At 38.8% G+C, this 19,033-nt stretch overlaps 1 protein-coding gene across 2 annotated transcripts in view; it reads left to right on the top strand.

Moving 5' to 3' along the window:
• tnfrsf11a (tumor necrosis factor receptor superfamily, member 11a, NFKB activator) overlaps positions 1–19,033 on the top strand; it is a 76,461-nt gene that overhangs the window by 32,648 nt on the left and 24,780 nt on the right. The window contains exon 2 of one of the 2 annotated variants that reach the window (XM_028803936.2): positions 18,664–18,745. The exons of the other annotated variant lie outside the window; for it this stretch is intronic. Within the exon in view, the coding sequence (XP_028659769.1) occupies positions 18,664–18,745 (82 nt within the window). The remainder of the gene's footprint in view (positions 1–18,663; positions 18,746–19,033) is intronic. 2 annotated transcript variants of the gene reach the window in all.

The raw sequence follows: 19,033 nt of genomic DNA, 5'->3' as shown, positions 1-19,033 counted from the left end.
AAAAAGAATATTTTAGAAATATTTTAAAATTAGAGGATCTGTGCAAAACTTTTTCTAAACCTGACAGGATCTAATCTTGAGCATGGGAAAGGCAATATATAAATAAAATGTATTATTATTATTATTATTATTATAACATTTTAGAATAAGCATTTAAATGGAAGAAGCGGATTCTCTTCCCCTTTTTATTCTATTTATTTACTTACTTATCTTTTTTACTATTAAAGTTTCACTATGTTGGCCTAGCTCTCTTTCTCATGTGTGATTACATTAAAAACATTAAAATCAAAGAAGATGGCAAATTTCGTGATTTCAAAACAGATGTGATCCCTAATTTAGAGCTCTTCTTTACTTACATTTTGTCTTGTTGCCGTTAGATGTTTTCTTTCCCACAAATCCAACTACCACTTTTGAAATCTTTGAAACATTTGGTAGTGATGTTTTTATAGTCATCAAATTGTTCTGAGCCCTAAAGAATCAGGATAAATATAGTTGCACAAAGAAGATTCTATCAAGAGTTCACAGAAGTGTGATCTAATAAATGTACATACGGGTATCATCACTGAGATATGTTGAAATCCATGATATTCATTAGCATTGTTAAGATGTTTAGCTTTGTCTTTATGTAATACCTTTTATTAAGAGAATTATCTCAGAAGTCCATCCACATTTAACGAACCCATTGTGGTCATGGTGAGCCAGAGTCTTTCTTGGATGAAGTTGATGCAAAGTAGCAATTGAGCCCTAGATATACACCTAGTTCATCATTCACATGTCCCACTTACTTATAATGGATCAATTTCGAATTGCCATATAACAAAAACCTGAATTTGTGGACAAGGCATGGGGAAAAGCATGCAGTTTACACATAGACAGTGACCAGGTCCAGGTCTGAACCCATCAGCAATGTTAGACGCCACTGCACCACCATGCCCTCCTGTATTTATTTCGTACTATAGTTATAGCATCCCTTCAATGACAGTTTACCAATATGTTATAGCATATAGGGGGTTAGGTGTGTGAGAAAGCAGAGAATCTGGCCTTTTATTAGCTTTAATGAAAGCTTTCACTGATCGTTGAATTATTGATAGTGTTTATTATTTTCTAATACATGTGTGCTGCTAAATATTTTTGTAGTAATTCCCATAAACCAGTAATTTTAAGCAGATTATTTAATGCTTAGAAGCACAACATTTTTTGGATATATTAGATGTTTTTGCCACTTATGACAGCTCTGAAGGGTGATTAAATAATCTGGATTTGCACAGTTCAGGTTTCTGTAATAAGAAACATGTCTTTTTGCCACAATGTTTCTACAATCTGCATGATATAAACTGGTGATATGACACGTTTGGTTCAATCGGCACAATGCCTCTGCTGTCTTGTAGCTTTTAGAATCCCCTCAGCTCTATTGTTGACTTGCTGTACAGTGTTCGCAAAAATAAACAGTTTCCCATTTTCATTGTATTGAAGCATGTATTTGCATAAAATTCCAATATGTTAAGCATTATGTCCAATGTTTAAAATATGAAATTCACAAATTGAAACACTGGCACCACTGCACGTAGTTCAAGTCAAGCGAATGTATGTCATGTTCACTGAGCAAATTTTGTTCTTCCTATCGTAAATCCAATATAATTAATTTCTAATGCCATTCTATTTTTTCAACAAATCTCTACTGTAATTTTCATTGTTATGCTGCAAATGTAAGGAGTCTTTATTAGCCATATTTAATCCTATCAAGAATAACATTTTTGATTTTTATTCAATCTAAACTAACAAGTTTTGTTAAATCAGCCTAAATTGATGTTTCATCCTGATGATCTGCCACAAGAGAGGATACATCTCTTGAGTTTCTATCTGACAATGCCACATTCACCATCATCCTGGGCATTGGAATGAGTATGTGAAGAGTAAGAATCAACATGCCTGTAGTACGCTACACTCACACTCACTTATAATATACTTCTTGTCTCCTTTGGTGGGTTGCACTTAAGTATCGTCGCATTGTTGTTTCTTAACCCTTTAAATATCATATCTGACTTGCCAGAGACAAGGATGCAATTAACAAAGAAATTGATTAAGAGAAACCTATGTGTTTTCAGCTTGCAGTGACTGCTTTCAATAATATTCAGAATGGCATACTGTAAGAATGTGCTGGGGAAATACCATTGTGTTTATGGTTAGTATGTTGCTGATGTTGCTGTTGTACTCATAATAGTTTAAGGGAATATGAGACACTATGCCACACACAATGCTGCACAGTGGGTATTGTGTGAATGCTGATATTCTTCCTATATAAACCTCTAAACTGAAATAGACTTGATTTAACAAATTTCAAATCACGTATTCTTATTGTCTTCAGTATGCACTAATCTGTTTATTACCTTCATTACATTGATCTATCTTTACTTGTTTGTTTTTTCATCAATTTGACATCCCCCATGGTCAATTAAACAATTCATTCATACACACTTGTAGCATTTCGTATATCTGAGAGATAATAAACTCACCTAGGAATGAAATTCATAAAATGTTCCATCCTTAGATATTCTATTATTCAGTTCAGGGTCATGGGAAGCTGGTGTTCATCCTACCAGCATTGGATGCGAGGCAGGAAACAACCCTGGCATAACTTCTTGGTTACTTTTAGTGCCAGCTAATGCCTAATACTTACACAAGAAGTCAATCTATCATTACTTCACAAATTAAGAAACTGAATGCAATAGTGCATTAAAAGTCAATGTCTTATACTGAACTATTTTCAGTACTAGGTATTTAAAGGTTACATTTTTGACAAAAAAGCAACTTTGTAGTTTGTTTTGTACATTTTTAATATCTTTAAAATTTCTGTGTATGATATAGCAAATATTTTTCTGTTATTTTTGAAGCAAAAATATCTAGTTATTCAAAGAGTAAAGGAAAGATAATACAGTTACAATTGCAATCACGTGTAATTCAAAGTAGTGTGCTTGTCATAAAAAGTACTCAATGGAAGAAGCTCAAAACCTCTGATATCAAATAAGGTGCATGTTATAATATCAGATACTGAGTTTCAATCCACTTTACTACACAGTTTTATACAAATGTATGAAAAGTTGTGCATTTTTTCTTAATACTAGGGGGCTCTGCCCCCTGCTCACTTCGCTTACCAACCCCTGGGATTGTTTAACCGGAAATATAATTTAAAGACATTGTTTTTTTCATTGGAATTGTTACATATGCATTATGTTCACTTTTACTTTAAAACTTTAGTAAAAGCAATATTTGGAATTAACTTTTCTTCAAGATCACATTGAATTTTGATTCCTGCATCGTGATAACACAACATATAACTGCCCGTGAGTGAATATCATTTTCTTTCTCTCTTATAAATAAAGAGGAATGTCACCTCGTGAGCACAACAGACAAGGCACCCAAAGAGTGCCGCAATCTGAGTCTCATAATACGCTCGTTGAAAGGAGTGACATCGGTCACCATCGGAAGAAGCCAATCCACTACAGCAACAGCTACTCCCCGAGTATGACAGCCATCAGACTGACCAGTCCAATCAAAGGTGTATCCACCTACAGAAACCTGGCCAGTCCCTGGTTTGCGCACCTCAGAGAGTGCTGCCACTGAAATGTGGAGTTTACGCAGCTCCTCCGACAGCAGAGGAAGATGATCATCTTGCCGGAGAGACAAGACGTTCCATGCGCCCTCCCGTATGGGCCGCCTCAAATTGGAACCCGAGTGCTACCGTGCAGCAGGCGACGCCTCAGCACCACACCAGTTCCGATCCCCAACAGACTCGACCCTGTTGGCTCTGCAACGGTTTCATCTCTTCTGTGGATGGGGCTCCCGAGGGCTTTCCCCCATCCCCTTCATGATGGCACTGACAGGACTGGCTATGAGGATTGTCTCGGACCCCATGGGTCTGGTGACCATGGTGAATGTGGCTCCATGTTCCTTGACTTTGCAAAAGTTCATGGGCTGCGAATCGCTGGATCCTGGTTCCAGCGCCCTGAACCGCATCGTTGGACTTGGTACTCCAATACTGGTGGTGTAGTGAAGGAGATCGATCATATCCTTGTGGGCAGACGCTGGAGGCTCTTGCAAAACTGCAGGGTCTACAGAAGTGCCCAGGTTGTGAACTCTGACCACAGACTTGTTGTTGCTACTCTTAGGATCCAGCTTAGGTCCAGTAGGTTACCACCTACTAGGAAAATGAGCCTGGACTTGGCCAGATTCCAATACCAGGATGTTTCTAGTGAGTTTGCACGCAGTTTGTGTGAGGAACTTTCAGATTTGGGTACGACTGCCAATCCTAATGTGATTTGGGAGACCTTCCGTGACAAGACGCTGAAGGTTGCTGAGGGTTGTGTTGGTGTTACCTGTGTTCCCAGAAGGAGGTGTTTCATCTCTGGATATCATCGAGAGGAGTCGCAGTGCACGGCTCAATGGCAACTCTGGTCTGTACTGGGAACTGAGAAGGACGGCTGTGAGGGCTCTGAGGGCAGATAAAGAGGCATTTGTTAGAGGAATCTCTGAGCAAGTGACACACCATCTGTGGTCTAGGTGTAGCGGGGCTACATAGTAATAGTGTTTTCAATGTATGTGCTGAGTGCGTCTTGTTTCCATCGTCCTGTTTGCTGTTCATAATGTGTGCATCAATGAATGTTGTCCCCATAAATACAGAGGGGACGGATGAGGAAGAGAGACCACAGCCCCAGGATGGAAAGCACCGGTTAACAATCAGTTACATCCGGCTCTTTACTATTTAAACGATCAGGAAGGAAAGAAGAGAGAGGAGGAAGGAGAAAGACAGAGATTTCATTTAATGACAACGAACCACCATTTCCTACTATTTTTCTCATCGTGCTTTGTATCCAGTTTGTTTTTCATTTAGCCGGATTCACTTCAGCTGCAATCATTACCAGAGACCACACGCCAAGGAAACACGGTGAGATTGTTCCATTTTCCGGGAGATTCAAACACATCCATTCTTTGTTGATCAGTCATATTCAGGACAGTAATATACCTGGACTCAATTTCACGATCATTGTCATTGTCATTTCTGTATTCATCCATTGTTGTTATTTGTGTTTTGTGTTTGTTATATGTTACAGGGGCAAGGGAGGGTTTGTTATGGTATATATGGTGTTTTCACATTGCTACTTTGGTGGAGGGATATACATATATATATTTTTTCTACGTGAGGAATGTGTTTTGTTATTGTGTTCCATTTAATATATTTATTCACTTATTTGACATACCTGCCTTTGTGTGCTTATATTTAAACCGTCGATTGAGGGGAAAATATTATTTGTTAGAGGTACGGCTTGGTATATGTAGGTTAGCCTCAGTAATTCATCCAGGCCACAGGTCTTGGTAGTGTAGCTGCCGGCTGGGTAAGGGGTCGGTCATTACATAGTGACCCACGTCCTGCTTACAGAGGAATCGAAGCATTACGCACATCTGAATCTGTTCCTCAGAGAGTCGCAGTCAGGGCAGCTGATGGAACGGTCTTTACGGATGACACTGCAGTTGTGACCAGCTGGGATGGCTACTTTGAGCAGTTGTTCAAAGCTGGTCCTCTGGCTAGGACGTTGGATATCTCTGGGTCCACGGTTCTTGAGGCTGATCCTTCAATTAGCTGTGAACCACCCAATCTCACCTAGATTGCACAGGTGGTGAACCAGCTGAGGGGTGGAAAGGCTGCAGGGATCTGTGGTATCCGGGGTGAACTTCTCCAGGCTGGTGGTAAGGCTGTCCTCTTGGCATTGCAAGCAATCTTTGCTTCCATTTGGGAGACTGGCATCATCCCAACTGACTGGAAAACGAGACTTGTCATCCCTATCTGGAAAGGGAAGGGTGATCGCCTGTATTGCAGCAACTACAGGAGGATAACAGTGCTCTCGGTGCTGGGTTAGGTCCTTGCTAGGGTCGTCCTCAATAGGATCCGTGATCACTTGCTCACTTACCAGCGACCGAAACAGTCTGGTTTTATGCCTAAGAAGTCTACCATCGACTTCATCCTGGCACTGAGGGTTCTCATGGAGCGCAAACGCGAATATCGGCAGAGTTTCTTTGCAGCCTTTGTCGATTTTCGCAAAGCGTTCGACTCAGTTGATCGAGCTGCCCTGTGGAACATCCTGAGGGTTCGCGAGATATCCTCGAGGTTTCTGGATATCATGGCTGGCCTGTACACTGGTACTGTGAGTGCTGTGTAGAGTGGTGGCAGGACCTCTGCGTTTTTCTCAGTTGATTCTGGGGTTCGTCAGGGGTTTGTTCTTGTTCCTACTCTGTTCAATGCTTGTATGGACTGGGTGTTGGGCAAGGTCGTGGGGTCCAGCGGTTGTGGGGCATCTGTTGGTGAAGAAACATTCACAGATCTTGACTTTGCTGACAATGCCGTGATCTTCGCGGAGTCAATGGAGGCTCTGATTGGGGCGTTCGAGAGACTGAGTGAAGAGTCTGAGTGTCTGGGCTTGCGAGTGTCCTGGATAAAAACCAAGATCCAGGCCTTTAATGACCTCTTGGCCACAGCCATCAGCAGTGTACTTACCTTGCCAGTGACATTCATGTCTCTGGTGACTCTTCCTGTGAAGTCAGTAGACGGATTGGGAGAGCATGGGGGGTCATGAGGTCACTGGAATGGGGTGTGTGGCGCTCCCAATATCTATGCAAAAGGACGAAGGTCCAAGTCTTTAGAGTCCTGGTGCTTCCTGTCTTGCTATATGGTTGCGAGACATGGATGCTATCCAGTGACCTGAGATGAAGACTGGACTCCTTTGGTACTGTGTCTCTCCAGAAAATCCTTGGGTACCGTTGGTTTGACTTTGTGTCGAATGAGCTGTTGCTCATGGAGTCCCGAATGAGGCACATTACCTGCATTGTGAGGGAGTGTCAGTTGCGGCACTAAGGCCATGTGGCGCGTTTCCCCGAGTGTGATCCAGCTCGTAAGATCCTCATTGTTGGGGAACCGAGTGGCTGGAGCAGGCCAAGGAGTCGCCCACGTAACACCTGGCTGCGGCAATAGAGGGTTATTTCCGGAGTGCGGGACTGGACCGCGTGTCTGCCTGTGGGGTTGCAAACCGGGATCCCAAGTTGTTTCGCCATGTAGTGGGTGCAGCAATGCACTGTACTAGTGCATGCTCCCCAACATGACTTGACTTGACTTATAAATAAACCGACTTTTTCGAATGTTTGTCCTTGTGATTTGTTATTTGTCATTGCAAAAGCTATTCTCATGGGAAGCTGTAAACGTTTTAATACAAATGTCATATCAAAATCTCCTTTTGTGTCTAATGTTATTCGCGGAATATGTATTGCATCACCTTTCTTGTCGCCTGTTAAAATTTTACATGTTAGAATTGTTCTACCAATTTTCAATACAACAAATCTTTTCCCATTGCATAGCCCATCACTGAACTATTGATATTTGAATTTTGAACGTGATCAATGAAACCCTGCATATGCGCCATTCTAGGTTTCGCTTGATTCGATTTAATAAAGAAGATATATTTAGCTTCAACTTTTAGATGTACATTAATAATGTAATGTTGCGATAGACGTTGAGATGACTGAAGTGGGTTAAATACATGGGAATGTATCCCTAATTTTGTCCCGAAATATTGTGTGGGTGATATTCGTTTTTCTGAATGCGTTTGTTTCATATTTTATGACCATCCTGTTTCACCATCTGGGAAAAGCATGGAAAGAGTAAAGTTTCGGAATGTGGTGATTTATTTGACAGAAATGACGAATCGTGGCTTTGCTTTTGGATATACATGAATATCTAGTCTGTCTTTGATATCTCCGTGTTTGGAAATTATTATCGCTGACAATTTGTCACATGTTAGTTTATTATAAATGCGACTGTGATCTTTCCGATTCATAGAGAAATCCAACAACATTTCTTTGTCCGTGTTTTGCAGATAAATTTCATGTAAAGTGCAATACTTTTGGATGTATGGATTTGTATCCATTATTGGCTGTATAATTTCTATCATGCCGGATCGATTAACTCTTTCGATTCTATATTGCATCGCTTCTCCGTGATCATAAATATACACCTGACTGAATTGTGGTTTCTTCGAAGTTAAGTCATAGCTTTAATTGTTGTGGGACCACAGATTCTCATAGCATATAGTCCATTATTGTGTAAATCTACATTTTGTGATTTGAATGATGCGAACGCGAAAAGATTATTCTTGACTCGTATATTTTGCCTGTAGTGTTTGTGGATTTCACTTTCACCAAACAACAAATCTTTTATTTCTTGCAGATATGCCTTTTCATTGTGAAGCAGCACTACTTTTCCCTGATGTCAACATGAATTAGACAATCTACAAGTCTCTGACTTAAACTTTAAAGCCTTACAATATCTACATACTTCTGACATATCACCTGTGTCCACATATTCAATCTTTTGCTGTTTCATTATTTCACCGAGTAATAATTTCCATTTGTTAGCGCTAATGCGATCTTTACTATCATTTTTTTGATACTTTCAAATTTTGAAAGTGTTTGTAAGTAGGGCGTGACTTGCAAAGGTCATTGTCTCACGGGACTTGCTTCCAAAGGATGACATGATGTGACTTGATGGTGTCACGGGATGTGAAAGTGTCTCTCTGAAGTGTCTCTCTGTCTCTCTTCAAATCTGTCTCTCTTCAAAAGATCACATCTCGTCACCAAAAAATCTCATCCCAAGTTTTTTTTTATAATAGAGAGATTTAAATAAAAACTACCTTTTACAGGATATACAGGTACAAGGAACACTTAGTTCATCCAGCCCTTCATTATTTTGCTGAAGTTGCATATTTCAGCTTAGGGGCATGAGGAGACTGTCCATCAGCCCAAAATATAACGCAGAAACTGCACCAGGGCTTTGCTACTATAGAGAAATACTACATTTAAGTAAATAAGTCAGTCAGTCATTGTCCAACCCGCTATATCCTAAATAAATAAGTGCAATTATTTTTCAGACACATCTGCCCTTTACAATTTTCAAATACCATACACACATATTGTCAACTAAATATATAATATTTAAACCTTGTAGAATAGTGCTGCCAGTCCATGGATCAAGCTTCCTAGGCTTACATCTCAGTCCTGGCTGTTGTCTCTGTGGAGTCCATGTATTCTTCCCATATCTTTTTGGTATGTTTCTCTGGGTATGTATCCGCAAAGACGTGCACATTAGGCTGCTGATTCCAAATTGGCCAGTGTATCTGTGAATGTGAGTGGCCCATTTGATGGACTGGCAGCCTTCATGATCCTTAATTGGATTAAGCTCAGTTGAGAATTTCATGTTATATTACCTTCAAAATTGTTCCAGCAACCTTAGTTGTCTTTATTACATGGTGATGGCTAGTAGAAGAACAGGACTAAACATTTGGGGAAATGCTACACATTCACTGAATGTGATTGCTAGATTGAATTCAGCTTCAATAAATTATAGGCTTTTTCTTCCATTAAGAAGTTTCTAATGTGATCATTTTCCTGTATTATTCATACACTTGTCATGTTAACATTTCATTTTGCAGGGTAGATGTAAAGGCCAAGGCGCTAGGCTTTAAATCACAAAGGTCCAAGTTAAATTTCTGGCTCTATGTTATGTTATGACCATGAGCAATTCTTTTAACCTGCCTCTGCTCTCGCTGTAAAAACATAAATTCGCTGTTGTACTGTATTCTGATCTTGTGAGCATTTTGAGCAAAAGAAAAGCCAAACCTACACACAAATTATAATAAATGTACAGCTATAAACACCTAAATGTTTTCAATATGCACGGTTTCTTCTCTTAACCTCAGATTGCCTGTCTTTGCAGACTATGACTTGGCGCTGTAACCCCATCTAAAAATATAACTTAAAGTAATACTCTTTCAAGCCAGTTAAGGATTTCCGTGATGGTCAGTCATAATCTGTCTCTGGTTTTCTATTCATTTTTAAAAATACACTATGCTTCTCTCTTTTTGGGTTATTATTTCCCATCAGAGCTGCCACGTAAACAAATAAGCATGACATTGTGGATCATATAATTTAACTGCACTGATATTCTGATGCAACCAGTTACACATAAAAGAAAGCACAGTGGCTATACATAATGTAACTCAGAAGAAAAAATGAATAACTTCATTGGTTGCACAAAAGTTCACAATTATTTTTAGACATATAACCATAATCTCAGAGGAAAGGCTTTAAAACAGAGCATGATTTGCCAGTTACTCTTTTAGCACAGCTACATTTATTCAAAACTATTAAATAACAGATTGCATGTGCCATTTGTGCCCAAGGCATTGCAAACCCTTGACCCCTGGCTTTCTTCAGCCCTCCAACTGGAGACACAAAACTGAATATCATACAAAAGGAGAATTCCCATAGACTGTGTCCTAAGGCTTTTGATGGTGAATTCTCTGGCCTCATTACATATCTTCAAAAGCCTGCGCCTGGCATAAGTGCATTCAGCTCTTCTGCTGCCTATAGTTTTTCTGCAAAGGATGCCATAATACAGACTTTCTCATTGAACTTTAAAATCTGCTTTTGGATATTATTTTGGCAGAAGCCTACCTTGTGCAAAACAGCATAACAACACAAGGTTTCACATGGACAGCTGCATTCCCAAAGAATGAATGAGTGAACACATAAATAAAATAAAATTACATGTTGTGACTGCACTTTGTTGCTTGAATCAACATACAGGATGTTACCCTTATGAGTTGTGGTTCTTCTCCACTTTAGATGAAGTCACATTATTATCACATTATCCATAGCAGATGTTAATGCACGTCATTACTGGTGGTTATAAATCTTACATTGAGTAAACACTCTCCTCTAGAATGTGTGGCATAGGTTATTCTGTTCATTAATTCTTACTTTCTCTGAACTTGCTGTTTCCACTGCTGGAATGTTGGGAGCTGTGGCTTATCTGCTTAGCAAATTGTTTATTTGAAAAAAAAATATTATCCTTGATCTATTGATCATCATCTGACAGACATGGTGTGTGGATGCTGAATAATGCTTATAAGCTCTTTATGTAGAATGTTGAAGAGATCCTGTGCCCTTTAACTTTTGTTGTTCAATGCCTGGCTTAATAATGTCAGCCTGCTTTTCCTATTGCAGGGCAAAGGGGAGCTTCAGGTGTTATGGATTCAGTGGGATGTCAGTCCTTCTCAGGATACATTAGCACACGCAGGCTAATTCAGCATACAGAAAGATTTTGGACTGCATAATAAAGAGATTCAGAAGAAAATTAACAGTATATTGTCATGGGTAGTACTGTCTTGCTAAACTATACAAAGAGGACAGCTAATGCTCCAAAATGCTGCTTCTGGTAAAAATAAAGAGTTCTATAAAATCAAATTCATTCACTATTTACAATCCTCTTAAACATCTGCTGGGCTAACATAGCTACTGAATTTATTAATTAAGCATTATCCTGATCAGTATCTACTTAAATTTAACCCAAGTAGCCCAAACCTGCTAAAATACAATTAACAGTGACAACCAAAGAAGAAGGGACCAACAAGTGATGGAATAGCACAGCATTGACCCCATCATGGAGAAGAGAGAGAGGTAAGGAGTGCACGCTGATACAGCGCATTGCTGCACCCACCACATGACAACCAACTGAGGATCCCTGCGGGTGACACCTCAGCACCACACGTTCAGATGGAATGGAACCAGTGTGAGGTTTTTTATAGTGCCTGGAGTGCCAATTCTGCCACCAACACCCAGGTTTTTCCCTGCAGGTTGGAGGGCCTATTTACAGGGCTGGATGCAGATTAACATCATACCCAGGACGGAGCAATTGCAGGTTAAGGGCCTTGCTCAAGGGCCCAATGGAGTAGAGTCACTTTTGGCGTTTACATGATTCGAACCGGCAACCTTCCGATTACCAGTGCAAATCCCTAGCCTCAGAGCCACCACTCCGCCAATTATGGAGAAGAAAAGCTAAAAATTAGGATTGTGGCCAGGACTTGGGTGCATCTGTGCTCAAACCACCTGTGCCATGTGCATCCATTAATCAATGAAAGGGCTAGATGCCCTTTTGATCCTTGCCACTGAAAACTCTAAAAGAAACAGATTAAAAAAGGAAGATTTCTAGACAGAAATAGAAAAAGTCAGGAGATATCAAGCATGAGCAGTTTTTTCAGAAATTGCCCCTATTGCATATAGCCTCTGCTAGATAACACATAAATGAAGTGAAGAAAAGTCACGAAGTAGAAAAATTTGGGGAAGGAAAGGGATGCTAATAGAGAGTATGGAAGTATGAAAATCAGACACCCCAGTCCAAAAACTAAACATTGAAGGATGTACATGTACATAGTGTATTGGGGGAGCAAAAGTAACAATTTGGTCAAGTGACAATGATTAGGATTCCTTGAAACCAATGGGATATTTTTAAGACAAAATTCCATTACATTAAAGGAGTGGAGGAAAAATCTCTGAGCCACACTGACTTACTTGATAGTAGGTGATATGATGCCTTACAAAGCATTGCATATAGATAGATAGATAGATAGATAGATAGATAGATAGATAGATAGATAGATAGATAGATAGATAGATAGATAGATAGATAGATAGATAGATAGATAGATAGATAGATAGATAGATAGATACTTTATTAATCCCAAGGGGAAATTCACAGAATATATAGTATATATAAGTATATAATATATAAGTATATATAATAATATATAATATAATATATAATAACAATATAATATAAAATATATATAAATAAAGCATAGACACTGGTTTGCAACCAGGGGGTCAGAGTAAGTGAGAAACTATGCAAAGGATTTTAAGCAAGAGCAGAAGAAGGAATGGAAAAGGAAGATTTTAGAGTCTGAATTGTTCAAAGGCCTGACTACTAAAATTTTGGTGTTGAGTGAATACAAATTCAGGAGGCACCAGAGAGTGTACAAACTTCCTTTAAACAAAGTTTAACAGTACACATAATGGCAATGTTAAAATCAGAATACAAGCTAAAGTTAAAAGCATGTAAATCATTATTTTGAATAGTATTAGGCTGACACCTCTTTCTTGGGAAATAGATATGCACCCATCCATAAATGTTCTGTTTTATTTATGGATCTATTCATTCATTCATTTATGTATTCCCCTGCAGAAATTCTCTGATGATACAACAATAATGAGGTGTGTCAGGTGAAGGCAGGGGGATGAGGACACAACCTTGGTGGAGATCTTTGTTGGGTGGTGCAAATAAAACTAGCTTAAGCTCAACATTGACAAGACAAAGGAGATATTGGTGGACTTTATGAGTTCCAAGGCCACTCTGCATGAAGACCTACAAGTTCCTGATGAGTAAATAGGCACCATGCTGGAGTGGATCCCTGTTACAAATGTTCTACTTGTTTGCTTCAGTTGGTGTAACTTTGTGGAAGTCTACCGAAGAAACAGCTTTAGCACAAGTGAGTTCAGCAAACTCAGTAGACGAATAAAGAAGTCAGACTCAATTCTGGGAGTTAGTATGAATACGATATAGCCAGCAGCTTAGAGAAAGACAATTAAAAAATTAATGGCCTTCATGGGAAATGACGCTCACCCTATGCATACCAATCTGGCTAACAGAATCGTAAAGATGTATTGCATATAGAGTTCTATATGAGGCTGTGTCTTCAAACAGCCCATTTTACTTTATAATAAATCTCCTTGCTGCCTGGATGGTGTGAATCTTTATGCACTTTAATATTTTTATGAGTATACAATTTTGAGTACTGTACTGTAGACTTCTTTTTTAATTTCATTGCTTCTGGTCTCTCACATATGTTATTCTCTACATGCCTATCTCCATTGCTGCATCATATCAGTTGGCTGATCAATGATTTAGCATAGTTGTGGAGTGCTATTACAAAATCCTATTTCCAAGAAGAAACAGGAAGTAACATTCAATACTAATAATTAAACAAGACTCCTAAAAGAGCACAGAAAGCATGACAAGTGAATACTTAACAGAGATTAGGAGTCCAGGGTTTTTATAAAAACTACATTATGAAAAAAAAATAAGAATAACAGCAGTGAGGAGGGTGTTTAGCAATTATGAAGTAAAAATGAAGTTCCCGGAAGGTTTGGAAATGACTTCCCATCTCCTCTTCAGCCAAAGAAAGGCAAAGAATTTGTGCAAAGCTTTCCATCAGATGGTTTAAATTGTACTGGGCATTGAAACTGAGATGATCATTTGTTTGTATGGATGGGAAAAAATGAGTCACAAATATGCTTATGTGATTAGACTGTCATCGCTGGACTTGTCATTTCTGTCAGAGTAATAATTTATGGTAAGAAGTTAGCTTGGTGTGCCAGGGCATATTTTTAGGGCCCAGTCCATAAAGTACAGAGCCAATATTGGTTTTGTATTGTTTTTAATTAGACACAGAAATAGACCATCCTTTACTTTCTTAGCGGTTTTAACATTTTTCCACTTTTTTATACCAACCCTCTATTTATGCTACCCTGCCAAATACAGTACTAAAAATTGTTCTGATCAGTTTTCAGATTACATTTCCTCAAATGGTTTTCCCTTTCTATTCTATGGCACTGAAAATACAAACCTCACTACCAAGTGCTTAGTATTCACACACACCACAAACAGTGGTGGGAATTGGGATATGCATAGAGTTGTAGAAATCTGGAACGGACCATTGAGTCATATAGTTGAGGAAGATACCTTGGCAACCTTTAGGAAGAATCTGGATGAGATGTTGGGACACCTTAGCTAGGTGGTGCAGTGGTAGTGCTGCTGCTTTGCAGTAAGGAGACTGTGGAAGATTGTGGGTTCGCTTCCTGGTTCCTCCCTGTGTGGATAGCGCTTTGAGTACTGAGAAAAGCGCTATATAAATGTAATGAATTATTATTATCTGAAGGAAACACTTTAGTTAAGGTATCTGAAAAATGTACTTATTACTTCCATCCATCCATCCATTGTCCAACCCGCTGAATCCAAACACAGGGTCACGGGGGTCTGCTGGAGCCAATCCCAGCCAACACAGGGCACAAGGCAGGAACCAATCCTGGGCAGGGTGCCAACCCACCGCAGGACACACACAAACACACCCACACACCAAGCACACACTAGGGCCAATTTAGAATCGCCAATCCACCTAACCAGCATGTCTTTGGAATGTGGGAGGAAACCGGAGTACCCGGAGGAAACCCACGCAGACACGGGGAGAACATGCAAACTCCACGCAGGGAGGACCCGGGAAGCGAACCCAGGTCCCCAGATCTCCCAACTGCGAGGCAGCAGCGCTACCCACTGCGCCACCGTGCCGCCCTACTTATTACTTATATACTGTTAAGTAGTAAAGGTTTTTTTTTTTGTTCTTTATTTCGCCTTATACAATTTCTTGTATTAGGAATTTGTTAGTTTTCGCATACCCCTTGGGGTCAGAGCACAGGGTCAGCCATTGTACAGCACCCCTGGAGCAATTACAGGTTAAGGGTTTTGCTCAAGGGCCCAACAGAGTAGGATCTCTTTTTTGGCAGTGACGGGGATTCGAGCCGGCAACCTTCTGGATACCAGCACTTAACACACAGTATCAATAAAGTGGTTATTCATTTTTGTGCAATGTGGTCTACTAAAATAACTTTGATTTTGGAATGGCCAGAGATGGCTTAAGTGAGACATATTTCTCTTGATATTGCATACTTTATTATAAGATTTGTGAATCCTTCGTATTTAAAAGTAATTCTTCCAGAATACAACAAGCTCTTAATATGCAACACTGCATAAAGATGAATAACCACTGATGCTTTGTAAGCATTATTAAGACCAAAAAGAAACTTAGTTACATACCATTTTATAAGTAATTAATGAATTTCTGCAGTATTTGAACTAAAGTGTTGCCTGCTAAACAAACAAGCTTAATGCACTGAATGCCCTCCTCTCATTTGTCAGATTTCTTTTGTTCGTATGGTGCAGTAGAGATCCCTACAACCAAACATGCACATGCATGGGCACATTTGACATTTTCAATGACTGTCAAGTCAAGTGTATTGTCAAATGTACATAGTACAATGAAATTCTTACATACAATGTCTCCTCAGAACTGGTGACAACAATACAATAAAAAATAAATGAAACGTATACATAGCAAGTAACATACATATAGATATATATATATATATATATATATATGTATATTTTAATATATATTAATAAATATATTAATATTTACTTTTTAATTTATTTATATATTTAATAAACTAGGGGGTTTGCCCTCTGCGTCGCTCAATTCCATCCCCGACCCCTCATCCCCCCTCCCCTCTGCTTCTCGCATTGTGAAGAGGGGAGCTGAACGCATGCTAAGGAAATGCCCTCTCTTAGACGGAGATACAATGGGAAACAAATACAGTTTTTTTTTTACCTTTTCTGTGCACGATCTGCTGCTGTCTTGCTGCTGCTGCCACCGTGCTGCGTGATCTGCATGCTGCACAGTGCTTCGAACATTTAAAAGCCTGTACAGCAGCTGTCCTTTTGTCTCACTGCCTTGTCTCGCGGGACATTAAAGTGTCTCCGAGAAGGTCACATCTCGACCCAAGATTTTTTTATATAATAGAGATATACACACATATTATTTCAGTTTTCTAATGATTACAACTTGTAGGTAGAAACAGTCACTGAATCTACTGCTGTGAGTGCCAATGGCCCTGGCCATGTCGTGTTCGCAACAAGAGATGAGTGAGAAAAACATCTGTGCGGGATTCTTGAGGAGTTTAATTAAAGTGGGTGCCTTTCTATGGCAACAAATATTGTGTATGAACTGAATGGAAGGCAACACAGTGCTGGTAATATGCTGTGTCACTTTCACCACCATCTGTAGTGCTTTACATTTATGAGCAGAGCAGGTGAAATACCAGGATGTGATGCAGCCAGTGAGGATGGACTCTACTGTGCACCTATAGAAGTTATTAAGAACAGATTGAAAAATACAAGGTGTCTTCAGATGTCTGAAGAGGTAAAGGGGCCAATGAGCCTTTTTGACAAGAGTTGAAATGTGTTCTGCCCACCTGAGTTTGTCACTCCAAAAAATGTAAAGATACTCACTCTTTCAACAACATCACCTCTGGTGAAGATGGTAGTGAGGTCTGCCTTCTTCTTCCTTTAATCTATGACTTTTTCCTTGGTTTTGCTGACTTTAAGGGTGAGCATGTTTTCCTTGCACCACTGAGTCATCAGATTGTCTGCATTGCTAAAAGAGAATGTGAGATTTTATCCTGAACTGCTATTCATATAAATTACTGGTCATCCTAAAGATAGAAATCTGAAATTGCCTCACATACAGTAAGAGGGAGAAGTGATGTACAAATGGAAAAGTTACACTATGTCATGAAAATCTCACTACCAGTATCATGTTTGAAACGTTCAGCTGCCTCTTGGTCCTCTCTTGCTCAATTGGTTTAGTTGATTGGTCACATTTTTTTTTGTAAAAATTATAGAATTTTACATATACACTGAAGATGCCTACCACAAATAATTAGTGGTGATCTGTGGGCTTTTTAAAAAGATGGAAGAAGTGTGAGAATTTAAAATACAAGAATGACTTACATTAAGTTAAAAACCAGAAACAATGAGCTGAAATCACTCCTGACTGCTAAGTATACATTGCAAATGATATCTCAGGATCTTAAATAGTCAGTGGATGACTTTTTGTTATTGTTTACTAATGGTTATATATAATCATTTTTCCTGTTATTGTTAATATGATACTTCCTTAAGCCTTGTGTACATCATGTGCAGTAGTTGAAATGTCTAAAGTAAATGTTACTTGCATGCTGTAGTTTGTGTATAGTATACGCCAAACACAACTCTTTCATTTATCTCTGTATAAGATTGTGGCTTGACCAAGAAGTAATGAAGTCTCCTACTATACACAATACATGCTGTGCAAAGACTGCAGCAATACAGCAATGCAGTTCTCCCACACACATGTCCCACTCAGTAGACATCCAGCCTTCCACTTGTTCAATTGAGGATATCTGGAAATCGGTGACTATCATGGCAGTGGTGAAAGCAAACTTTGCTGCTCAATATTAATTACTTAAACACATTAACATCATAACACAACAATCAGTGAAAGCTTTTACAATAGGATATTAAATGTTACCACTTTAAGAGTATGTGCAGTTACCACAATATCAGATTAGGGGTCATTATTATTAAATGAGATCTCTAAAGTGTCAAAGTCTTGACTTTTCCTTATAAATAATGATTTATTTATGTTAAATTTATTTCTGTTTAAAAGAACTAAGAAAATTATTGCTGCAAAAGCTGAAACTTACAAGGCATGCTAATTGCTCATTATTTTATATACAAAAATGTACAATGAGTTTTAAAGCAAATGTGATTTTTGATAGAACAGCATATGTACATGGATAAGAGAGATATGTTTTGTGCTCCCAGAATGTCATGAATATAATGAATTGAGAGTGAATAAGTTCATAATACTGTTTATGTTGGTGATTCTTACTCATCAGATAATGCAAATACACCCCAATGTCCAATATACATAATACAGATGCAGGGTGCATAGACAGGAAAGTACATCACTGCTGTAAATATGGCATTTCTTTGCTGTAAACATGTTGCTATAATCTCTGAAAAATTAACACAATCGCAAGTGACACCAATACTATTTTTGTTTTACTATGCAGGCAATCCCTTTACAACAAACCCAGAAATGTGATCACACACAGTATGAAAAATATGGAAAATGCTGTAGCAAATGCAAAAAAGGTAATGTTGCTTTTCCTTCTTTTTATAGTATTTGCAATATCAGCATTCTTTAAAAAATTTTGGTATATTCCTTATGTTTTAGCATGGTGGCAAAGGATGCTATGTGAAGCCCATTTTTAACCTATTTCTGTGTTAATAACATGCATGGCACACAAATGCAAAAGACTTTTGAGTGTTTCATTTTAACCATATTGTGTTAAAGTGTTCAACCTTCTTAAGTTCTAAGAAGCTTACCTCCATATTTGTATATGGATCATAGACCAAGACCATATGAGTCTCCATGTGCAT

Source organism: Erpetoichthys calabaricus, chromosome 6, assembly GCF_900747795.2.
Source record: "Erpetoichthys calabaricus chromosome 6, fErpCal1.3, whole genome shotgun sequence".
Taxonomy (NCBI): domain Eukaryota; kingdom Metazoa; phylum Chordata; class Cladistia; order Polypteriformes; family Polypteridae; genus Erpetoichthys; species Erpetoichthys calabaricus.
The sequence above is the reverse complement of the archived record's forward strand: the minus strand, read 5'-3'. Positions and strand labels throughout refer to the sequence as shown.